This window comes from Scyliorhinus torazame, chromosome 21, assembly GCF_047496885.1.
Source record: "Scyliorhinus torazame isolate Kashiwa2021f chromosome 21, sScyTor2.1, whole genome shotgun sequence".
Lineage (NCBI taxonomy): Eukaryota > Metazoa > Chordata > Chondrichthyes > Carcharhiniformes > Scyliorhinidae > Scyliorhinus > Scyliorhinus torazame.
The window spans coordinates 21,699,238-21,725,024 of NC_092727.1; the positions used below are offsets into that span (position 1 = coordinate 21,699,238).

At 46.2% G+C, this 25,787-nt stretch overlaps 1 protein-coding gene across 7 annotated transcripts in view; it reads left to right on the top strand.

Annotated features, from left to right (window-relative positions):
• Positions 1-25,787, top strand: part of LOC140398216 (uncharacterized) — a 131,706-nt gene that overhangs the window by 90,859 nt on the left and 15,060 nt on the right. For all 7 annotated transcript variants that reach the window (XR_011937438.1, XM_072486608.1, XM_072486606.1 and 4 more), the window contains 5 exons: positions 2,052-2,095; positions 4,713-5,121; positions 8,450-8,518; positions 9,939-10,088; positions 11,076-11,215. Coding sequence is in view for 6 of the 7 variants with exons in the window: in XM_072486608.1 (XP_072342709.1) it covers positions 2,052-2,095; positions 4,713-5,121; positions 8,450-8,518; positions 9,939-10,088; positions 11,076-11,215 (812 nt within the window). In the remaining variant the exon portion in view is untranslated. The remainder of the gene's footprint in view (positions 1-2,051; positions 2,096-4,712; positions 5,122-8,449; positions 8,519-9,938; positions 10,089-11,075; positions 11,216-25,787) is intronic.

A 25,787-nucleotide genomic window follows, 5' to 3' on the forward strand; every position in this document is an offset into this window, starting at 1 on the left:
CTAGCCGCCCTTTCCTCCCTATCTTTTCGAGCTTTGAAAGCGATAATTTCCACTCTTACTACGGCGCTTCCCAGAACATGGAGGGTCACACCTCTCCGTTTTGGTTGTTGTCTGTGTACTCTGCTATGGCCTGTGATATCTTTTCAATGAAGGCCTTGTGTGCTAGTAGGGCAGTGTCTAACCGCCATGTGGGGCGTTGGGCCCTGCCCGTCTCCAACCTCACTTTGTTTATCCCTGGAAGCACCGTTTTCCTCACCACAAAGAAGCCAATTGTGGTGTATACATTATGCACTGGGAAGAAGAAGGAGAACTCCCTTCTTCCCTGGGTGGGTGAACCTCCAGGGTCCACCGCTCCCATCTGTTCCATAAAGTGACCGAGTTCCCTTGCCATGCTTGAGGTTTTCCCTGTTTTGGAGCTTGATCTGTCAGTCGTTGGATCCTGTACAAAGTTGAAGGCCCCCCCCCCCCCCCCCCCCCCCCCCCCCCCCCCCCCCCCCAATGATTAGTCGGTGCGTTGCTATGTTGGGGTTTTCTGCCATGGCCTTTTTGATGAAGCTCGTGTCGTCCCAGTTGGGTGCGTACACGTTAACTAGTACTACCGGTGCCTCATCCAGGGCCCCACTGACCATGACGTACCGTCCCCCGGGTCCGTAACCGTCTTTGTCGCCCTAAACATCGTCGTCTTACTAATCAGTATTGCCACCCCCCTGGCCCTCGCCCCATAGCAGGAACGGCAGGTCTGCCCCACCCAGCCCTTTCTCACCCGCAGTCGGTCCTGCTCTCTCAGCTATGTCTCCTGGAGAAAGACTGTCACCTTTCATATTTCTTAGGTGGGTGAGGACTCTGAATCTTTTCACTAGGCCATTGAGTCCCCCTACATTCCAGGTGACTATCCTGGTGGGGGGCCTCTGTCCCCCCGCTCCTATGGGATTAACCATACTTACCTGGAGGACACGCCCCTGTCCTCCGGGGTTTCCCTTTGTTAGGGGGCCGTCCAGGATGGCCGCTGTCACTGCTCTCTCCGTGCAGTCGGGTCCCTGCGCTCCGGGGTTTCCCTTTGTCCAGGGGGCACCTGACATTGCTGCCCACTGTGCGTCCGCCACGCGTGTAGTCCCCTGCACTCTGGAGTCTCCCTTCACCCAGATACCGTACTGGGTGGTTGCTTGCAGTGATTCCTTGTTCCGAGCCTTTGCTTGCGGCACTTTGTAGCCCTATTGTTATTCTCTTTCTAGCCCTGTTTATCCCTCCTTCCCTTCCCCCCCCCCCTTTTTCTCCCCTCTCCCGTATACCCCTCTTTTGTCCCTCTTTCCCCTGTTCCTATTCCCCCCCTTGTGGCTTAAGGCATTGATTTTTCCTGATTTGAATGCCTCCTGATTGATATCCAGGAAGCGACACTGATACGGCAAATGATAGGTGAGCAGCTCCCATCTGAGAGGAATACCTCATGGCGTAGAGTCGGAGATGATGCTGGAGACATTGTAGTGATGCATGAATGAGAATGAGACAATCTAGAGGAGACCTTTTGCTAAATCTCTTGCGTGGCTTACTCGAAATTTGTTGGATGTAGAAAGGCTGGAGAGACCAACCAGAAAAAATTGCACGTCAAAATGTTGTCCACAAATAAAACTAGCATCCTCACAAAACAAGGTGGTACTATCTTCAAATTTTTAAAAAAGCATCTAGCATGCTTTAAACTTTTTGTATTTTGTTTTAAATTAAACATATTTTCTCACTAACGCAGTGGAAAAATATTTTTTGCAAAAATTATCAACCTGTTTTTTTCTATACTGTTTTTTTCCTGCCACACTGATTGTTAATCAGAAAATGTGTGTGTACTGTTCTCTCATTCACCATAAAGAGAAGTTTCAACTTCTTTTTATCTTCCACACCGTCTTTCTCATTTCCCACATTAACTCTTTCCTATCTTATAATACCGCTTTTCCCTTTTATCAAATTTTTTTTTAAAGAGCAAAATATTTTAATTAAGGTACTTGAGTTAGCTTACCGACAAAAGTGCATTCTAATCCCTGTTCTTCCCCACTTCTATTCAGAATGTAGGACATTCAAATGAGTGGATGAAGAATGATAAAAGCAGGTAAGAATTTAAATTGTGTTAAAAGCATAATAGTCTGCCATTGATTAACAATGAACTTAATTTAAAAAGATGAGCTAGGCTCTTTGTAAAGGGGCAGTATAATGGTGGCATGTTGTCCTGACGTTCTCTTCAAAACTAATGCACTGGTTGGAATTTCCTTTGAAGACAACGACTTGCATTTATGTAGTGCCTTCAAATGTAGTCAAAAGCCCCATAATGTTGAAAAGATCTTAATCAAAGCAGACTAGATGGCAAATCCAAGAAGGAAAAAGTAGAAGGGGGTGTGACCGAAATTTAATCAAAGTGGTGGATTTTAAGGAGGACCTTAAAAGAGGAAGTGGGAAGAGGTTAGGGAAGGCAACATTGAATCTCAACAGCTCAAGGCACAGCTGTTGGTGGTGAAGGGTTGCAAAAGACACAAGAATTAGATGAACGGGGAGTTTGGGAATGGAGGTGTTGGTGGCGAGGGGGGGGCAGTTGTGGGTGGCGGAAGTTGGTTATAGGATTCGGAGATTACGAGTTGCAATGTGATTTGAACCTGAAAGCAAGATTTTTAAATTAGCGATGCTGAAGTCGAGAAACGATATAGGTGACTGATAGTCAGAAAGAGGTGGGTGAATTGGACTTTGAGATTAAGTTCATAGTAGGTCGGGAGACTAACCAGGGAAACATGACAGAAGTCCAGACTAGAGGAATTTACTTTACATGGGTATGGCAGAGACTTGACTAGTAATAAAACAAAATACAGCGAACACTAGAACTCTGATAGAAAAACAAAAAATTGTTGGAAATGCTCAGTAGGTCAGACAGCATACTTGACCAGCACTGTTCAATCATTTTAAATAGTATCAAGGTCAACATTGCAGTTGTCCATTTGGAGGAACTATATTGTTGCTTAATTCACTGTGTGGTACAGTATGTAATCTGCTCTTTCTAGATGATCTGAGGCATGCATTTAATGTGGTGCAATTCATTTCTTGCCATTCAGGTTGGTGGAATGTGTAGGAAAACATTGAACTAATGCATTCTTGTCAATATTTGCCAAAAGAATCAAAACATCAGATTCGACTAATTGTAATGAAACAGTGTGGTATTACATTAATCTACTGTACCAGTATTTAAATTGAATATGCTTAAGCCTCATTCAGAAAGGAACCATAACCTGTGACCCAGCATTTTAGCATCTCTGTGCAATTCACATAGCTTTCCAGGATTTAAGCTTTTTTTTTAGCCAACTTGCACATTGCCTCCAAGAGCTTAGACCTCCTTTCCTGCCATTCAAAATGGACCTCCCCCAACAACTCCTTACCTGAGGCGCTAATGGTCACATGTTGAAACTTGGCAACAACTTGTTGGAAATAGTGAAAGGAAGAGCCGTATAAATTTGGCTGAGAAGTGCAAGAAAGAATTGAGCTAGAATAGTGGACAGTGAGTAGAAGAATGGCAAAGATTAGTATGTGGTTTTTGTTTCCTAAATTAAACTATTTGCTTTTTCCATTTTGAGCTTAATTTGTATCTTACCTAAGTGACTGTTTCCATCGGATTACTTTTAGCAATACTACTCAATTTCCCATGATTTTAGGTGGCACCAAATCTTTCACCGCTAATAGGATATAAATATCCATTTCCCTGCAGCTATAACAGTAAATGAGCTTGAAGGGTTGCAATGGACACACAATCAGAACACAAATTTTCCTTAAATTAACCTCTTAATCTCATCATTTTTGTTATAGGAAATGAAGGTTTCCATTGGTACAGTATGTGCTCCTAGTATGAGGTCAATAGTGTTGCTATGTGTTTAGCTGTGCTTTATCTGGTCTGGGCGTACTGGGCCCTGGATATCCAAATGGAGGAAAGCTATTGCGCTCATCAATACTGACATCTCTCTGGTCGTCCCAAAAAAAAGAATGTACTGTAACCTCTCCAGCCCTGAAATCTATTGTTCGGAAACACTAGTTGTCCAGAATGTTTTTGAGCAGACCCAAGCAACTCTCAGCATTTTAGTACCATGCTTTGGGAACAGAAACATGGAGCATGTGGACAAGTATAACCGTTTTTATTTTGATTTCTAGTGTTTATCGCTGTTTTATGTTTCAGGTAAATATTTACATCTGTGTTTTCTGGTTTACACGGTTGTGGTTAAGCATTCTAATATAATTCTATAATCCAGAAATGACTTGATCCCAAACATTCTGGACTGGAGACGTTAAGTGTGTGTTTTATTTCCAAGCCCATATCTCCTCCCCCTAAAAGGTAATCCCACTTGTCTTCAAATGCCACCCTTTAATTGGAAAGTTATGTCGATATTTTTGTTGGCTGTAATAAAGTCATTTCAGAAATATTACAGGGATATTGTATTGGAAACTCTGCAATTTCAAGCAGATTTGTGAAGTCTGCATACTTCCACGACAGTTTGTGGCCTAGAATAAATATTTGAAGGTGATGTTTGGTTTGGTAGGTACTGTCTGCAAACTACTTTTCAAAAGTAATTCATACCTGAAATTTGTTGTGCTTATAGCAAATTGGCATATCTTTGAATTATCTACACTTATTCTTTGAAATGGTATGTGCCTCAGGACACTATATGCTAAAAAAAGTTTCTAACTTGATTTTTCAGATTTTTGGAAGAGGTAGAACCTAAACTGAACGACAACAGTTATGAGGATTCTGACATGACAGATTATTACCAAGTGGCACCAAAAGAAGAAAAGGTGCAAAACTCAAACACCAATACATATTTAGATAATGTTCTTCAAGATGAGAATTACGCAATAAATTTGGAGCCATGTTCCATTAAAAAGAATAAACGCAAAGCTAAAGTATGTGAAATATCTCAACACAAAGATGGAGAACATGTTACACCATCTGCTGACAATGACCGATTTAAGTGTAAATCTCACTCTCCTGTAAATTTTTCACATTCTGCCTTGTTAGCAGAGGAACAAGCAAGCTCGGATAATTCTTATTCTAAGTTAAAGTCTTTAAAATGCAGCAGTGGACCAGATGAATGCAGTGCTGTCAGTAAGGTAGGCAAATTGTTCTAATTCTAATAAGTCAATTATTGTAATTGCTGTTAACGTCTGTTCGTCTGTTTAACAATCCATGGTATATTTTAACAGTGACAAGTTGGTTCCACAGAGAAGCTTTTTTATTAGCTTCATTCCCTCTCTGAGATCAGTTGACCAAGAATGACAAAACCTTTTGTACAGGAGTGGTGCTGCATTACTGGAGGGGTGTGAATGTCATATTACTATTCAACAATGAGGAAGAGAGATGAACATTAAACTACCGGGCCAGGCAGCCTAACATCAGTTGAGTTGATACTGGAAGTCATTATTGGGAACAAAATAACTTTCATGTGGAAACGCAAGGGGAAAGTGGCAAATTGGATACAAAATTGGCTCATGTTGTAGAAATTGATGGATGTTTCTTAGAGGTGATTTGCCCTTGTTCCCCATTACGGGCCCATTACTTTTTTCCGCTGTTACGATCCCTGTTAATGTTATAACTGGATGGGAAGATTCCAGAATGGAACCCTGGCTCAAAAGACCATCACTTTTACTTTTTTATATAGAATTTGGAGGAAAAGAGTCGCAGGACCGCTAATCAGTTTTAACAACAAGAAAAAAAAATTGATTAGACATGAAAACTTAGATTTAAGCCCTCCTTATCTTAACAATTATACACAGGTTTTAGGAAAACATGGATTACAATGGTTTTATTAGCATGGAGGCCCTTTTAAGCACACAAGATGACTGGGCAAATACACACTCCACCCTGAACCCTGAGTGAATTTTTGTGAATGTCTCTTCAGATCCCTCCCAGATGATTGTCATGTGTGGGTTTCCAAACTTCACTCCCAAAAACACATTTTAAAATCTTCTCAAATTTTAGCAGTTTGCATTCTGAAATCCAGACCAGGTTTTCCAAATGCTTTAGCTTCCGCTCTACCTTTAACAGCAAATCTAGTCTAGGATTTCCTTGTCTTGATGGCTTGCAAGTGCTTAAACTTTCGATTCCCAGGCTGTATTAAAATGGCATCAGACGTTTAATTTACCTCTGAAGTCTGCTGTCCCACTTTAAATCTGGTTATTGCAATTGTCTCTTTAACTCAGAACACTTTGTTTACTCTTGAATTCTTCTGAACAATGCGTTTGTCTCTGTGCTCTTAACTTCAGATGTCTTACAAGTTCTTTATGTCACAATTCCCTGGTTTTCTGGACTGTATCTTGTTCCTTACGAAGCCAGCATCTTTGCAGCTCCCTCGACCTGTCCAGCTTCTCCTGGCAGAGTTGAGAGTTGTTCACTCCCCAGTGTCTTGTCTCCAACTGCTAGGTCTTCCAGTTAAAACAAAGAGCAAAGGAAAGCCCTTCCCTCTGGAAAATGCCTGTTGCTAAGAAACGACTTCTATTATTTATTCTTCACTCTGTAATCCCCTATAAGCACAATGGAGACACAGTTGGAAGTGAACCAATCCCCACACATACAAACACTAGGTCAGGCTTAAATCTAGCTATAGGTTTTACCCATCCAGGATTACAAACATTAAATTAAACCCACTGAAAACAAAACCTTATTTCTGATGTTCTAATTCCTTAATACTACCTTTGTTTTCCGAACACAACTTTTATATATGACCTAGATTCAGGTGTAAGGAGCAGGATTATTAATTTTGCAGATTAAAAGTTGAATAACCAGAGGGTCATGGATTTAAAATCATTGGCAAGAGGGGAGATGAGGATAAATGTTTCATTGAATGTTCGGCATCTGGAACACTCCATCTGAAAGAGCCGGGAAAGCTAATTTTATAAGTTATTTCAAAAGGGAGTTGACTAGGAACTTGAGGCTGATACTTACAGGGTTACAGAAAAAAGCCTGTAACAAAACCACTCTTTCAGAGGCATGATGGACCGAATGATCTCTTTCTGTGCTGTAAGTAGAAATATAACATTGATTTCCATTTTTCTCCGGATGGGAATGTTTCCTGTTAAGTTAATATTTTTTGATCTCCTGCACCTGTAAGTAAATTTTAATTTTTAACTGCTGCGTTTTAAGTGAAGAAGCATTTTGGATGTAAGATTGTAATTACACATAATAGAATTGTGTATTCATTAAGGAGTACAAGATGGTAAGCATTTTTATTTATGCAGCTTTCAACATCCTTCACACTTGAATTTGGTGTAATTGCAGCTTTTTTGGTTTTGTGCTGAAACTAAGAGCGTGATTCAGCAGCCTTGCTAAATGGCAAGTTTAGCAGGGTGTTTCCTGGCGCCTGCAGGGCCAAGACACATCCCTCTTTTGAATGACAATTTGCCGTTTTCTTTGGCCTCGGAGAGATTCTCTCCGCTGAGGCTGCACTTGGGAAGGATTTCCTGCTGACTGGCTTGAAGGTGCCCCAAACTCCTTTCAACAACCCCCACCACCACCACCAAACCCCAACCATTGGGGAGGCCCTGGGAACTCCCACTCTACCTGGTAAGGCCACCGGGCCTGATCCCTGGCAGTGCCAACCTGACACCCCGTCACTTTGGCACTGGCACCCTGGTAGTGTTGCTTCCAGCCTGCCAGTGCCCCGGCTGACAGTGCCAGGTGCCAGAGGGAGAGTCAGGGTACAATCCTGCCCTGTCCCTGACCACCAGAGGGTCTCCAATGGCCTAAGGGATTTTCCCCACCACCACCACCCAGGTGCCGTTACGCCTGGTCCACGTTTGTGTGAACCAGTACTAATTGGCGCCCTGATGAGGTCTCCCAGCCCGGCGAATCCGACGAACGCGCATTTAAATGATCCATACAAACCTGTTTCTGGATCACGCCTAGTGAAGGCGAGATCCAGATCGCGATGCCTTGAGAGGTTCTGTTGAATTACATTTAGATTTTATTGTGGACCGAAAACATGATTTGTACTTTTTCATTGCACTGGATATAATTGTATGGTGGGCACTAATTCTCTGAAAATCACTTGGGTTCACAAACCAAATGGTGTAAAAGAAAAATGAGCAGACAGGCCTATACCAATGCCAACTCCTCACCCCCTCTGGTCTTTACTCCGGGACTGTTACCAAAAATGTAAAATGGTTTTATTAAACATAGGAAAAAAACATTTGATTTAGACATAGATATAAGTCGTGTTTGACATTTTAGTGAAAAATCGTTACAATAAATGTAATTTGAATAGCAAACCTTGGGCAGATAACATGTCTGGAGAAAACCATTGGATAGAATATGGAAATTCACTTGTCTTCCATCATTCTTAAGCATGCCTCTAGCTCCCAGAATTCATGCTATCCCTTCATAGTTATATAAAATCAGTCAACTATACGTGCTGATTCTTTTCTTTTCCGTTTCATCTCAAAGAACATAAAGATAAAGACTAATGATGCCACAGTACTCACTGATCCTATAAAACCCTTTGAAAGCAAAAAGGTAAGATCAGAAACTTAAGAAATCCTGTAAGTAGATAAATGATTGTAAGCCAATCTTTCATTTAAAAAGATTCTAAATGTGAGTAACTAAGAAACTTAAATTGTTCCTTACTAACCACGAAGCACTTAAATTGTTTTTAATTGACAATTTTGAATGATGACCTTGCATTGACAGTAAAGCTTCTATATTAGTTAGAACCATTGAATTTCTACAGTGCAGAAGGAGGCCATTCGGCCCATTGAATCTGTACCGACCCTCTGAAAGACACCCTACCCAGGCCCACTCCCCCGTCCTAGCCCCATAATCCCGTAACCCTACTAAACCTGCACACTAAGGGACAATTTTAGCATGTCCAATCCACCTAACCTGCACATCTTTGATTGTGGGAGGAAATTGGAGCACCCGGACAAAACCCACGCAGGCAGTCACCCAAGCTGGAATTGAACCCGGCTCCCTGGTGCTGTGAGATAGCAGTGCTAACCACTGTGCCACCTTGCCGCCCATTATAATTAAGAGCTGAAACTGCATGATCCAAGTCTTGAACATTTATTTATTTATGTAATATTTTTTTCCAAAGGGGCAATTTAGCCTGCCCAGTCAACCTACCTTGCACATCTTTTGGGTTGTGGGGGTCAGATCCACGCAGACACGGGGAGAATGTGCAAACTCCACATGGACAGTGACCCGAGGCTAGGATCGAACACGGGTCCTCGGTGCCATGAGGTAGCAGTGATAACACTGCAGCACTATGCCGCCCAAGTCTTGAACACTTTTGTTTTAAATTTGGAGTGCCCAATTCATTTTTTTACAATTAAAGGGCAATTTAGCTTGGCCAATCCACCTACCCTGCACATCTTTGGGTTGTGGGGCCAAAACCCACACAAACACTGGGAGAATGTGCAAACTCCACACGGGCATCGACCCTGGGACCTCGGCACCGTGAGGCATCAGTGCTAACCACTGTGTCACCGTGCTGCCCCAAGTCGTGAACATTTATGATGTTACTGTCTTATTCATTCTGAATAGCGTTTAGCCTTTTCTCTAACACTCAGCAGAAAACAAAAGATATTGTACATCATAATGGGACTAAATGAAACACTTTCAGAAAGCCAGCACAGAAATGGAGGAGCAAATGGCCTTCAACATAATAAAATCTCACAATTTTCTTGTAGATATTTCCTAATAATCCACTGTTGAACTAAATTTCTGTACTTTTAGTGGACATTTAACAAATAACATTTCAATAACAATTCTGGTGAGATAGTAAGTACTTGACACTTGTTTGTTGATGTTGTGATGAGAGACTGTTCTCTGTCCGAACAAAAGGTTTACCTAATAATTTGTTTTGCATGAATAGTCTTTGCTCTGAACAAGGTACCAGATGCCTATTACGTGGTTTTATTTGTTTTTTGACTTGCAGAGAAACTTTTTGTATCTTTACCATGAGAACAATCACCTTTTGCAGAACTATGAGAAGTCACAAAAATTGTATGTTCAACTTTGTGCTGACACTCAAAATGAAATCAAAACCTTCAAAGAAAAGCATGAACGGCTTAGGTTCAATGAGAAGGTGGGCTTAACTTTGTTATAAAACTTGATGCTATTATCAAACTTGACTTATTATTTTAAGCATAAAACTTGGGCTTACACTGCTATTAACTTGAAACACACGATGTAATATTTCATGACATCACGCATAGATTTTGCAATACTAATTTTAAGTAATCGTAACTCTTATCTAGATTAACAGGAATAGGCCTCGATTTTTCAATGGGAGTTCTGTTCATACCCAGAATGATTGGAAGCAAGTTTTAGACTAACAGAAGGCAAGATCAGCTCATTGATAATGTGGAAAGTGCAAATTTGCACCTGTCTCGTGATTCAAAGATTGCAGGAGTGGAAAATTAGCGTACAAGTGACATTAAAAGAAATGGGAATAATCAGAGGCGAGTGTTACAATAGAATAGCAAAAATTCTTAGTGTTTATGTAAGCTAAAAAAAAGTCTTGATATTTTAAAACTTTTTTGGGGAACAAATATTACTGGCGAAATAGCAACGTTAGATCTTAAAATCACACAACATTGAAACCAAAAATCAGTCCCATATTAACCATAGTATATACTACTGTATTGCACCTGGTGTAATATCAGTCAATATTTCGTAATATTTTGAGAATTGATTAGCTTTTTCATCCACCTTAATTCTCTCAAATTCTAAAATTATGTGGGACTGGGAATTTTAAACAAAAGTGAACAATGTGAGTCTTGGTGGGGATAGATTGGAGAGAAGATATAAATTGTTTCTGTAGTCTTTAGAGGAACAGGTATATTAATTAGTGTGAAATCATTTTTTAAATTCTAATTGGGCTTAAGGCTGGAGAGGTTCAGTAATGTACAGGTATTTTTAAAATCCTGTAAGCATGATGTAAGTGTATTAGGTTTTTAGGGTTTTAGAGGATGTATGGTTAACTTATCAATGGGAAATAGTGGAAATGGAAACAGACACAGAACATAACAAAATAAAGTAAGATTATTAATTTTCTAACTCTTTGTTACAGAAACTGAGGGAAGAATTCGCAGCAGTAAAGGTACAATTGGAGACTGAAAAGGAGAAACTTCACGATCAAAGAAACTATCAATCGCAAGAACTCGTTGCACGACAGGAAGAACTTAAATTTATAAAGAATAATTTAGAAAGGTACGATGAACCTGAATGCCTCAGATTTTCTGACGCTTCAGAGTTACAAAGTTGTGCAGTAAATGCCACCCTTGCCTATTCTAAGGATGTGCTTTTTTATAAGTTTGGCTGCAGTTTCAGACCAGCTTGTTTAAATGAACTCCAGTAGATAAGCATGGATTTAGGATATGACACATTATTCATATTGACAATTTTGTGTCTTACTCACGTGATGATTAACATTTAATTGGGAAAGGATTGACACGCTTCATCTCTTCACTCTTGAAAAAAGAAGGCTGAGTGGTGACCTAATCGAGATCTTTAAAATTGTAAAGGTTTTGAAAGTGTGGCTAGAGAGACAATGTTTTCTCTTGTGGGGAAGAGCATAAGTAGAGGTCATTGATATAAGATAGTTACTGGAGTATAATAGGGTATGCAGAAGAGATTCTCTTGCCCGAGGCGTAGTAAGCACGTGAAAACCTGACACCACATGATTGAAGAGAATGGTAGAGCTGCACTTAAGGGGAAACAAAACAATCATGTGGGAGATGGGGATAGATGGTTATGAGAGTAGATTGAAGATGACAAAATATGGGAGGAGGCTTGAGTGAAGCTTTTTTTTTTATACAAATGTTTTCTATTGGGTTTTTGAACAAGGTATATTTACTGTTGTACACAGAATAAGATATAGAAGAGAAGGGCACACACAAACAAACAAAAAAATAAAACAGAAAGGAAAAAATAAAATAAAGTAACTGATAAGGTATTATGCACCAGCTCAACAGCAGCAACTCTACAATTTGGCAATATTATTTACAACACAAAAGTAGGCATCTGTTTGTGTGTGTGTGCGGGGTAGATACAATTACAATGGGCAATACTCGAATGGGTCTGGTGTTGGTGTTGTCACTTGCTTCTCCCGGACGAATTTCGCTGCTGTTGTCGTCCCGCGCTCATCTCCGCTTCAGCCGTTCGTCCCATCTTTCGCCTGTATTCTCCTTGCTCTCTGTTCCTGTACATGCCACGTTTGTTATCGTTTCCCGTGCCCTCCTTCCGGCTATCATTTCCCTGCCCCCCCCCCCCCCCCCCCACACCTCCCTGGTTCTCCTCTATTGTTCCCAGTCTCTTCCTGCTTCTCCCCTCCCCCCTCCGTGGTTCGTCTTTCTTTCCTCTTGGGTTTAACTGTTTCCTCTCCCTCTCCCGGTCTATCTCCCCCTCTCATGCCTTGGCTACCTTGCCCACAAACAGGTCCTGGAACAATTGGGTGAATGGCTCCCACGTTCTGACCGGCAGCCGAACAGGATTTTACGGCGGGCGATCAGGGAGGTAAAAGCAAGGGCGTCCGCCCTCCTCTCCAGGAATAGATCTGACTGGTCTGAAACCCCGAAAACCACCACTTTCGGACATGGCTCCACCCTCATCCCCACCACTTTGGACATTGCCTCGAAAAAGGCTGTCCAGTACCCCGCATGTCTGGGGCAAGACCAGAACATGTGGGCGTGGTTATCCGGGCCACCTTTGCATCATTCACATCTATCCTCCACCTCCGGGAAGAACCTCCGGGGCAGCACGGTAGCATTGTGAATAGCACAATTGCTTCACAGCTCCAGGGTCCCAGGTTTGATTCCGGCTTGGGTCACTGTCTGTGCGGAGTCTGCACATCCTCCCCGTGTGTGCGTGGGTTTCCTCCGGGTGCTCCGGTTTCCTCCCACAGTCCAAAGGTGTGCAGGTTAGGTGGATTGACCATGATAAATTGCCCTTAGTGTCCAAAATTGCCCTTAGTGTTGGGTGCGGTTACTGGGTTATGGGGATAGGGTGGAGGTGTTGACCTTGGGTGGGGTGCTCTTTCCAAGAGCCGGTGCAGACTCGATGGGCCAAATGGCCTCCTTCTGCACTGTAAATTCTATGATAACCCACTCATACGGGTTCTTGTTAAGTGGGCTCTATATACCACTTTTAGTTGCGCAGGCTGAGCCTTGTGCACGTGGAGGTCGAGTTGACCCTATGCAGTGCTTCGCTCCAGAGTCCCCACCCTATTTCAATCCCCAGGTCCTCCTCTCATTTCTTTCTTGTTGCGCCCGGTACGGTATCGGCCCTTTCTACCAGTCGGCCATACATGTCGCTACAGTTTCCTTTATCTAGGATGCTTGCATCCAGTAACTCTTCCAGTAATGTCTGTCGTGGCGGTTGTGGGTACGTCCTTGTCTCCTTTCGTAGGAAGTTTTTGAGTTGCAGGTACCTTAGCTCGTTCCCCCCTGGCTAGCTGGAATTTCTCTGTCAGTTCGTCCAGTGTTGCGATCCTGCCGTCCGTGTATAGGTCCCTGACTGTCAGTGTCCCTCCGTCCTGTCCCCACTTTTTAAAGGTGGTGTCAGTCGCCGCCCGGTGGTAGAATTGTAGGTTTGGGAGGGCTACCCCCCCCTCCGGATTTTGTTTTTTTTAGGACCTTCTTTGGGATCCTAGCATTCTTCCCTTGTCATGCGAACGCCATGATTAGTTTGTCCAGTGCTTTGAAAAAGACCTTGGGGATGTAGATAGGAATGGATCTAAGCAGGAAGAGGTACCTGGGCAGTATGTTCATTTTGATCGTCTGGACTCTCCCCGCGAGGGAGAGTGGGAGTGTGTTCCATCTTTGCAGAACCTTTTTTCTTCCTCTGTCAGACTGGTGAGGTTCCATTTGTGGATCACTTTCCAGTCATGGGCTATTTGGATCCCCAGGTAGCAGAATTTGTGTTGGGTTTGTTTAAACAGCAGTCCCGTTAGTGCTGCCCCCCCTACTTGTGGGTGTACCGGGAAGATCTCGCTTTTGCTCATGTTGAGTTTGTAGCGCGAGAAGGCGCCAAACCCTTTCAGGAGCGCTATGGTTCCGTCCATGCTGCTTTGTGGGTCCGAAATGTAGAGGAGCAGGTCATCTGCATAGAATGAGACTCTGTGCTCTCTGCCGCCCCTTCGGATCCCCCTCCAGCTTTTTGCTGCTCTGAGCGCAATTGCTAATGGCTCGATCGCTAGAGCGAACAGCAGCAGGGACAGTGGGCATCCTTGTCAGGTGACCCTGTGCAGCTGAAAGTAACGGGAGTTAGTGTTGTTGGTCCGTACGCTCGTCATGGGAGCGTTTTATAGGAATTTTACCCAGGAGGTGAACCCTGTTCCAAGGCTGAACCACTCCAGTATCTCAGGTATTTCCTTTCGACCCTGTCGAAGGCCTTTTCTATGTCTAGGGAGACGATCACCTCTGTTACTCTCTCCCCGGAGGGGGTCATTATCATGTTCAGCAGCTGCCTGATGCTCGAGGATAGATGTCTACCTTTGACAAAGCCCGTCTGGTCCTCTGCGACCACCTCTGGTACCAAGTCCTTTTGGCTAGGATTTTGGCCAGTATTTTGTTATCTGCGTTTAGCAGTGAGATGGGTCTGTATGATCCACATTCCGTTGGGTCTTTATCTTTCTTGGGTATCAGCGAGATTGAGGCCTGTGCTAGCGTGGGTGGCAGTGTGCCCCGAGCTAGTGAGTCTGTGAACATCTCCCGCAAGTGCGGGGCCAGTGCTGTTGCAAATTTTTTATAGAAGTCTGCCGGGAACCCTTCTGAACCCGGCGCCTTCCCCGCCTGCATGGAGCTAATGCTGTCCATGATCTCTCCCAGTGCTAGTGGTGCTTCCAGGCCCCATTTTCTGCCCTACGCCACGACTGGTATGTCCAGTTCATCAAGGAACTGTTTCATCCCGAACTCCCCCATTGGGGTCTCTGAGGTATAGAGCCCTTGGTAGAAGGCCTTGAACGTTTTGTTGATCTTTCCTGTTTCTGTTTCTAATGTGCCTCTGGTATCCCTGATTTGTGCAGTGTCTCTGGTGGTTGCCTGCTTTCTCAGCTGGTATGCCAACAGGCGGCTGGCTTTGGCTCCGTGTTCGTAAATGGTCCCACGTGCCTGGTAGAGTTGGTGCACTGCGTTCCTGGTGGAGAGCAGATCAAAGTTCCTTTCTAGCTCTTTCCTCTCCGCCATGAGCACTACGGTCAGGGCCTCGGGAGTATTTACAGTCTACCTCTAGTATGGAGTCGACCAGCTGCAGCCTAGCCACCCTTTCCTCCTTATCTCTTCGTGCTTTGAAAGCGATGATTTCCCCTCTTCGTATGGCCTTTAGCGCTTTCCAGAACGTGGATGGTGAGACCTCCCCGTTCTGGTTGTTCTCCGTGTACTCTGCTATGGACTGCGATATCTTTTCGTTGAAGGCTTTGTCAGCTAGTAGGGCAATGTCCAGCCTCACGTCCATGTAGTGTGGAGCATGGTCTGATATCACAATTGCGGAGTATTACACTTTGTCTATCCCCGGAAGCACCGTTTTCCCCACCTCAAAGAAGTCAATTCTGGTGTATATGTTGTGTACTGCGGAGAAGAACGAGAACTCCTCCCGTGGGTGGGTGAACCTCCAGGGGTCCACCGCTCCCATCTGTTCCATAAAGTGACCGAGTTCCCTTGCCATGCTTGAGGTTTTCCTCGTTTTGGGGCTTGATCTGTCAGTTGGATCCTGTACAAAGTTGAAGCCCCCCCCACCCCCATGATTAGTCAGTGCGTCGCTATGTCAGGGATTTCTGCCATGGTATTTTTGATGAAGCTCGTGTCATCCCAGTTGGGCGTGTACACGTTAACTAGTACTACCGGTGCCCCCTCCAGGGCACCGCTGACCATGACGTACCGTCCCCCTGGGTCCATAACCGTCTTTGTCACCCTAAACATCGTCCTCTTGCTGATCAGTATTGCCACTGCCCTGGTCCTTGTCCCATAGCAAGAATGGTATGTTTGTCCCACCCAGCCTTTTCTTATTGAGTGAAGCTTTAACGCTGGCATGGACTAGTTTGGGCTGAATGGCCTATTTCTCTGCCATATACTCTATGTAATAGGGGCGGTGGTGGCGCAATGTTATTGTCACTGGGCTAGTAATCCAGAGTCCCAGGGTAATGCTCCGTGGATCAGAGTTCTTTTTTTTTTTATAAATGTTTTATTGAAATTTTTTTCCCAAACAACAATTTTTCCCCTCTTACAAAGCAAACGCAACAATAACAATACAGAAATTTTAAACAATACACAAGTAACAAAACCCCTTTATCTTTGACCTAAACTAAACTCCCCCCCCCCCCCCCTCCCCCTGGGTTGCTGCTGCTGGTCATCTGTCTTCCCTCTAACGTTCCCCTAGGTAGTCGAGAAATGGCTGCCACCGCCTGGTGAACCCTTGAGCCGATCCTCTCAGGGCAAACTTTATCTGCTCCAGTTTAATGAACCCCGCCATATCATTTACCCAGGCCTCCAGTCCGGGGGGTTTCGCCTCCTTCCACATGAGTAGGATCCTGCGCCGGGCTACTAGGGACGCAAAGGCCACAACGTCGGCCTCTTTCGCCTCCTGCACTCCCGACTCTTCCGCAACTCCAAATAGAGCTAACCCCCAGCCTGGTTTGACCCGGGCCCTCACCACCCGCGAAATCACTCCCGTCACTCCCTTCCAATACCCTTCCAGTGCCGGGCATGCCCAAAACATATGTGCGTGGTTTGCCGGGCTCCCGCCACACCTCCCACATTTGTCCTCCACTCCAAAGAACCTGCTCAATCTTGCTCCCGTTATGTGTGCTCTATGTAGCACCTTAAATTGAATCAGGCTAAGCCTGGCGCATGAGGAAGAGGAATTTACCCTGCTTAGGGCATCAGCCCACATACCCTCCTCTATCTCCTCCCCTAGTTCTTCTTCCCACTTTCCTTTTAGTTCGCCCACCGACTCCTCCCCCTCTTCCCTCATCTCTCGGTAAATCTCTGACACCTTGCCCTCTCCGACCCACACCCCTGAAAGCACCCTGTCCTGTATCCCCTGTGTCGGGAGCAATGGAAATTCCCTCACCTGTTGTCTAGTAAATGCCCTCACCTGCATATATCTCAAGAAATTTCCCCGGGGCAACTTATACTTTTCCTCCAATGCTCCCAAGCTCGCAAAAGTCCCATCTATAAATAAATCTCCCACCCTCCTAATTCCCAACTGGAACCAGCTCTGAAATCCTCCATCCATTCTTCCTGGGGCGAACCTATGGTTGTTCCTGATTGGGGACCCCACCAGGGCTCCCCGCACCCCTCTCTGTCGCCTCCACTGTCCCCAGATATTCAATGTTGCCGCCACCACCGGGTTCGTGGTAAACTTTTTAGGTGAGATCGGTAGCGGCGCCGTCACCAGCGCCTCTAAACTCGTCCCTTTACAGGACTTTCTCTCCAGTCTTTCCCACGCCGCTCCCTCACCCTCCATCATCCATTTACGTATCATTGCCACATTGGCGGCCCAATAGTAATCGCCCAAGTTCGGTAGTGCCAATCCTCCTCTGTCCCTACTACGCTGAAGGAACCCCCTCCTTACTCTCGGAACTTTCCCTGCCCACACGAAGCTCGTGATGCTCCTGTCTATTTTATTGAAAAAGGTCTTAGTGATTAGTATAGGGAGACATTGAAATACAAATAAGAACCTCGGGAGGACCATCATCTTAATTGCTTGCACCCTGCCCGCCAGCGATAGAGGCTGCATGTCCCACCTCTTGAAGTCCTCCTCCATTTGTTCTACCAACCGTGTCAGATTAAGTCTGTGCAAGGTTCCCCAGCTCCTAGCGATCTGAATCCCCAGGTATCGGAAGTTTCTTTCCACTTTCCTTAGAGGCAAGCCTTCTATCTCTCTACTCTGGTCCCCTGGATGTATCACAAATAATTCACTCTTCCCCATGTTTAGCCTATACCCCGAGAAATCCCCGAACCCCCTCAAAATTTGCATAACCTCTATCATTCCCCCCGCTGGGTCCGACACGTATAACAATAGGTCATCCGCATATAACGAGACTCGGTGTTCTTCTCCCCCTCTAATCACCCCTCTCCATTTCCTGGAGTCTCTCAACGCCATGGCCAGAGGTTCAATTGCCAACGCGAACAACAATGGAGACAGCGGGCATCCCTGTCTTGTTCCCCTATATAGTCGGAAATACTCCGATCTATGTCGACCTGTAACTACGCTTGCCGTTGGAGCCCCATAAAGAAGTCTAACCCAGCTAATAAACCCGTTCCCAAACCCAAACCTCCTTAACACTTCCCATAAATACTCCCACTCCACCCTATCAAATGCCTTCTCTGCGTCCATTGCCGCCACTATCTCTGCCTCCCCCTCCACTGGGGGCATCATTATCACCCCTAATAGTCGTCGCACGTTAACATTCAGTTGTCTCCCTTTTACGAACCCTGTCTGGTCTTCGTGCACCACCCCCGGGACACAGTCCTCTATCCTCGATGCCAGTACCTTTGCCAACAATTTGGCGTCCACGTTCAACAATGAAATGGGTCTATAGGACCCGCACTGCAACGGATCTTTATCCCTCTTCAAAATTAACGATATCGTCGCCTCCGACATCGTCGGGGGTAGAGTCCCCCCTTTCCTGGCCTCATTGAACGTCCTCACCATCAACGGGGCCAACAAGTCCACATATTTTCTGTAATACTCCACCGGGAACCCGTCTGGTCCTGGGGCCTTCCCTGCTTGCATGCTTCCCAGTCCCTTAATAACCTCGTCCACCCCAATCGGTGCCCCCAGGCCTACCACCCCCCGCTCCTCCACTTTCGGGAACCTCAATTGGTCCAGGAACTGCCGCATCCCCTCCTCTCCCTCTGGGGGTTGAGACCTATACAGTTCCTCATAGAAGGTCTTGAACACCTCATTTATCTTTCCTGCCCTTCGCACCGTGTCTCCCCTTTCGTCTCTAATTCCTCCTATTTCCCTCGCTGCTGCCCTCTTTCGCAATTGATGAGCCAACAGGCGACTCGCCTTTTCCCCATATTCATACCTCCTCCCCTGTGCCTTCCTCCACAGTACCTCCGCCTTTCTGGTGGTCAGAAGGTCAAATTCCGTCTGGAGTCGTCTCCTCTCCCTGTACAATTCCTCCTCCGGGGTCTCTGCAAATTCCCTATCCACCCTTAAAATCTCCCCCAGTAATCTTTCCCTTTCCTTGGCCTCTGTTTTCCTTTTGTGGGCCCCAATGGAGATCAGCTCTCCTCTGACCACCGCTTTTAGTGCTTCCCATACCACTCCCACAGGGACCTCGCCGTCGTCATTGACCTCCAGGTATCTCTCAATACACCCCCGCACTCTTGCACACACTCCCTCATCCGCCATCAGTCCCACATCTAATCGCCAGAGTGTTCTCTGCTCCCTTTCCTCTCCTAATTCCAGGTCCACCCAATGTGGGGCATGATCCGAAACCGCTATGGCTGAGTACTCAGCTTCTTCCACCCTAGAGATCAACGACCTTCCCAAAACAAAAAAATCTATCCGGGAGTACACTTTATGGACATGGGAGAAGAAGGAATACTCCCTAGCCCTAGGTCTAAGAAATCGCCATGGATCCACTCCCCCCATTTGGTCCATAAACCCCTTAAGTACCTTGGCCGCTGCCGGCCTTCTTCCGGTCCTTGAGCTGGATCTATCTAGCCCCGGGTCCAGCACCGTATTAAAGTCCCCTCCTAAAATCAAGTTTCCTACCTCCAGGTCCGGTATACGCCCCAGCATCCGTCTCATAAATCCCGCATCGTCCCAGTTTGGGGCATACACGTTAACCAACACGACCTCCATTCCCTCCAGCCTGCCACTCACCATTACATATCTACCTCCGCTATCTGCTACGATGTTCTTTGCTTCAAATGCGACCTGTTTCCCCACCAAAATGGCCACCCCTCTATTCTTTGCGTCCAGTCCTGAGTGGAACACCTGTCCCACCCATCCTTTCCTTAGCCTAACTTGGTCCGCCACCTTTAGGTGCGTCTCTTGGAGCATAACCACGTCTGCCCTTAGTCCTTTCAAATGCGCGAGCACTCGGGCCCTTTTTATCGGTCCGTTCAGGCCTCTCACGTTCCACGTGATCAGCCTCACTAGGGGGCTACCTGCCCCCCTCCCGTGTCGACTAGCCATTACCTTCTCTAGGCCAGTCCCATATCCCGCCTCCACGCTCCCGCTCGCTCCCCCAGCGTCGCACACCATCCCCGCCCACCCACTCTTTAGCCATTTCCTTTTGGATTTCCGCAGCAGCAACCCAGTTGTCCCCCCCCCCCTTCTCCCTCCCTCCTCCCCTCCCCGCTAGACCTCTTTCTAGCTTGATTGCTCCCCCCATATTACTTCCGTAAGTCAGCTGACTTCAACTGACCCCGGCTACTCCTGCTCACTCCTCGACCCCCCCCATGTGGGGAACTCCCATCCGCCTTGCGCCTGTCTTCCCGCCTTATTCTTTCTGGTGCGGGAACATCCCTTTACCTGACCCGCCTCTTATGGCGCAGCTCCCTTTCCCCTCCCCCTCCCCTTCCCCATTCTCCAACTATGTCCCGTCTTTCCCCCCTCACCGGCGCCCACATTTCCCCAATGTCTCCCCCCTTCCCTGTTTACTTCTCAATTAACTTCCACCGTAACATTAACAATAACATTTCCTGCAGCATCAGTCCCTCAGTTCCGATCCAATTTCTCTTCTTTGATGAAGGTCCATGCTTCCTCCGCCGTCTCGAAATAATGGTGTCTCTCCTGATACGTGACCCATAGTCTTGCCGGCTGCAGCATCCCGAACTTCACCTTCCTTTTATGCAACACCTCTTTGGCTCGGTTGAAGCTCGCCCTCCTTCTCGCCACCTCCGCACTCCAATCCTGGTATACCCGTACCACTGCATTCTCCCATCTGCTACTCCGCACCTTTTTAGCCCATCTCAGGACCTCTTCTCTATCCTTAAGGCGGTAAAATCGCACGATTATCGCCCTGGGTGGTTCTCCCGCTTTTGGTCTTCTCGCCGGAATCCGATTTGCCCACTCCACCTCCAAGGGGCCCGTAGGGGCCTCAGCACCCATCAGTGAGCTCAGCATCGTACTTGCGTACGCTCCACAGTCCACTCCTTCCACACCCTCAGGGAGACCCAGTATCCGAAGGTTCTTCCTTCGCGCTCCATTTTCTAGGGCTTCGATCCTTTCAGTACACTTTTTATGAAGTGCCTCGTGCGTCTGTGTCTTAACCGCCAGGCCCAGGATCTCGTCCTCAATATCTGTCACCTTCTGCTCCACCACACGGAGCTCTGTCTCCTGGGTCTTTAATGTCTCCTTGAGCCCCTCAATTGCCTGTAGCAACGGGGTCAGCACCTCCCTCTTCAGCAGCTCCACGCACCGTCTCACAATTTCATGCTCAGGCCCCCATGTCGCCTGCGCTTTCTCCGCCGCCATCTTGTACTTCTCTCTTTCTGACCCTTTGGTCGACGATTCCTCGCGCTGCAGCCGCCGCCGCCGGTTTTTTCCTCCTTCGTTTGGGGGGGACTCCCTTCTCACACGCCCCACACCGGGTTGCGTCGTCGAAAAATTCCCCGTTGAGGCTCTTAAAAGAGCCCGAAGGTCCGTCGGAGCTGGAGCCGCCGAAGCGTGCGGCTAGCTAGGCATCACCGCAACCGGAAGTCCCTTCAGTGGCCTTGATGAGGTCTTTTCACAGTTGTTCCCTCTGCTGCTAGAATTCACCTTTGATACAGGCCCTCAGGTCAGCTTGCAGCTTTAAGCTTGCCCTTCCCCCGCCTGCATGCTGGAAGAGGCCCTGTTTATCCTGTAGTTGCAGCCAAATCTTTCACTGTTTCTGCGTGTGTCTGGCAACCAAGAGACATACCCTTCCTGGGGGACACTGTCGGGGGAATATTGCCGCCTTCTTCCCACACCGGGAAATGTCAAACAAATGCCGTGGGGGCCCTGTAAAAGAGCCCAAAAGTCCGTTCCAAGCAGGAGCTGCCGAATATGCGACCTAGCTCTGCATAGCCGCACCCGGAAGTCTGGATCAGAGTTCTAATCCCACCATGGCAGATAATTTTAATTCAATAAAAATCTGGAATTAGACTTTGAAATCATTGTTGATTGTTGTAAAAACCCATTTGGTTCAATAATGCCCTTTAAGGAAAGAAATCTGTGTCTCCAGAAATCTGTGACTCTAGCAATGTGGTTGACTAGCAAGGGCAGTTAGAGATTGGCAACAAATGTTGGCTCAGCCAGCGACACACATATCCCATAAATGTATTTTTTATAGTTTTTTTGGAGTCAACTGAGCGGCTTCAGAAACCTAGACTTATCAGGTTTTTCAAGCAATTGATATTTTAGTATAACCTCTTCAGAGTTCTATTGGTTTTCTGTTCAGTTGCGTTAATAACTTATTGGGAGGTTTTTGCCCGGCGTTGAATTGGTTAACATACCACATCTGATCTTAAATGGAATTTCTATACTTTAGATTTGACTGTTGGATATGGGCTTTAAAAATAGGAAGAATATACAAAGCCCTTAGAGAGGTGATTCTTTTAGAAGAATTAAAAGATTCACTTCCTTCGCTTATTAGGACACATGTTGAGGAAGAAAAAGTTAAAACTGCTAGATGGGCAATAGAGCTAGCTGATGATTTTCTTTTTTTTCTTTTTCAATTTCGAGTACCCAATTTTTTTCAATTAAGGGGCTATTTAGCGTGGCCAATCCACCTACCCTGCACATCTTTGGGTTGTGGGGGCGAAACCCACGCAAGCACGGGGAGAATGTGCAAACTCCACACGGACAGTGACCCAGAGCCGGGATCGAACCTGGGACCTCGGCGCCGTGAGGCAGCAGTGCTAACCACTGCGCCACCGTGCTGCTCTCCATCATCCTTTTAAACTAAAGAAGGGTAGAAAGTGGGAAGGAGAAAAAACAATTAATCGAGAAAGAGATGGGACAGTTTGGAATGGTCAGGAAATTTCTCCAAAGATCAAACTGGAAGGTGCTGAGGGTGGAAGTGACATTCAGAGGCCTAAGTGTTTCCATTGTAACAAAGTGGGATATATTTGGGAAGTTTGTTGAACATTACATGGAAGACCATTTGCAGTAGTAGGAATGGAAGTGTCTAAAATTAAATGGCTGATAAAACTGTAACACTGGTGCCGATTGGCAATGATTAATGTACAGGATTATGGGAATAGGCCAGGGGAGTAGGCCTAGATAGGGTGCTCCTTTGGAGGGTCGGTGCAGACTGGATGGGCCAAATAGCCTTATTGTGTATTGTAGGGATTCTATGAAAGAGGAGTTTGCGAATGGGAAAAGAGAACTAATGAGAACAATTGAGAATCAGTCAGGAAAAGTGGGGCATTTGACTAAGAATTTGAACTGCCTAAAGGATAAACTTGAAAAAACAAAGTATTTTTGAAGTATTGTGGAAAATGACTTGAACAAGAAAACGAGGTTCTGGTAAACCAGAATAATTGGTTGAATGCAGAATGAAGTAACAAAACTAACGAACCTTTAGAACTTCGTCATGAGAAGAACAATGAGATTTGTGACCTTCAAAGCAAAATGGAGGAAATCGTCTGCTGACTATTAATTTTCCGCGAAGAAGTCGACGAATGGTTGCCACCTCCGGGCGAATCCCATCAGTGACCCGCTCAAGGCGAACTTGATTTTCTCCAAACAGAGAAAGCTAGCCATGTCCGATAGCCAGGTCTCCGACTTCTGGGGCTTTGAGTCCCTCCAAGCTAATAGTATCCGTCTCCGGGCTACCAGGGAAGCAAAGGCTAGAACATCTGCCTCTTTCTCCTCCTGGATTCCCCAGTCTTCTGACACCCTGAAAATTGCCACCTCTGGACTCAGCGCCACCCTTGTTTTTAACACCGGGGACATGACATCTGCAAACCCCTGCCAAAATCCTCTAAGCTTCGGACATGCCCAGAACATGTGGACATTGTTCGCTGGTCCTCCCGCACATTTTGCACACCTGTCTTCCACCCCAAAGAATCTGCTCATCCGGGCCACTTGTCATGTGAGCCCGATGAACGACCTTGAATTGTATCAGGCTGAGCCTGGCACATGTTGGCGGACGTGTTGACTCTACTCAACGTGTCCACCCATAGACCATCCTCTATCCCTCCTCCCAGCTCCTCCTCCTACTTGCGCTTCAGCTCCTTGGTCTGCGTCTCCCCTGACCCCATAAGTTCCTTGCAAATGTCAGAGACGCTCCCTTCTCCTACCCACCCTCTGGAAACTACCCTGAAACCCCCTTAGCGGTAGGAGCGGGATGATTAACACCTGTTTACGTAGGAAGTCCCGCACCTGCAGATACCTGAATTAGTTTCCCCTCGCCAACCCAAACTTCTCCTCCAGCGCCTTCATACTCAGAAAGCTCCCCTCTATAAACATATCCCCCATCCTCTCAATCCCTGCTCTCTGCCATATCCGGAACCCCCCCCCCCCCCCCCCCCCCCCCCCCCCCCCCCCCCCCCATCCATACTTCCCGGGGCAAACCGGTGATTATTACAGATTGGGGACCAGACCGATGCTCCCTCTGCTCCCACATGTCTCCTCCATTGCCCCCAGACTCTCAGGGCCACCACGGGGCTGGTGGAGTACTGTGCCGGCGGGAACGACAGAGGCGCAGTTACCAACGCCCCCAGATTGGTGCCCTTGCATGAAGCCGCCTCCATATGCTCCCATGCCGACCCCTCCCCCACCACCCACTTCCTGATCATGGCTATATTCGCCGCCCAGTAATAGTTACTAAAATTTGGCAGTGCTAGCCCGTCCTCTCCCCGACTCCGCTCAAGCATTACCTTCCTTACTCGCGGGGTCTTGCCCACCCAAACAAAGCCAGTGATCACTTTGTTGACCTGTTTAAAAAAGGACCGTGGAATAAAGATGGGGAGACACTGAAATATAAACTGGAATCTCGGGAGGACCGTCAACTTCACCGCCTGCACCATCCCAGCCAGTGACAACGGAAGTGCATCCCATCTCCGAAAATCGTCCTTCATTTGGTCTACTAGCCGGGCCAGATTTAATTTATGCAGCCGGTCCCATTTCCGCGCCACTTGAATGCCTAGGTACCTAAAGCTTCCCCCTACTAATCTAAACGGCAGCTCCCCCAACCGCTTCTCCAGATGTATCAAAGTAAGTAATAGACAATAAGAAAACAACTGATGTACTTGCAAAATTGAAAATTACAATTGGCAACCGGAAGGACCGAAATTGCAAAGTGACCTTTGAGTCAGTTACGAGAGACTCTGATTTTAAAATGCTTGTCAGTGGTATTACACAAGATGAAATAGTTGGAAAAAGGGCAAAATGAACAGTTGCCAAAGGCCATTCAAATGCTACTGAGAACTGTACTGAGATAGTTCAGAAATTGTGCAAAAATGTTGACTGTTTCGAACTAAACTATGAAACTTCAGAGAGAAGAAGTGATCGACATGGCTCAAACAGAATTGAAAATAACTGAATTGAAATGGGACCAGGAGAAAGAACAAGATCACAAAGTTCAAACAATAATCAAAGCAAGAGTATGATGCTATCTGAGTGAACAAAAGCATCTTACCATTTTTGAAACAGCTAAAAGAGGTTTTGGCAAGAAACTAGGAACCAGAACAGATTACTGATCAGTAAGGTCACAGAGAGTTGAAAAGGAACTGGATCATAAGAGGCCAAAACAATATCTGCAGTAGTACTAAGATTTGTGATAAATTACTTTAAAATCTATTAGGTTGCGGGGTTGGAGTGGGGAGGATGGGCCTAGGTAGTGTGCTCTTTC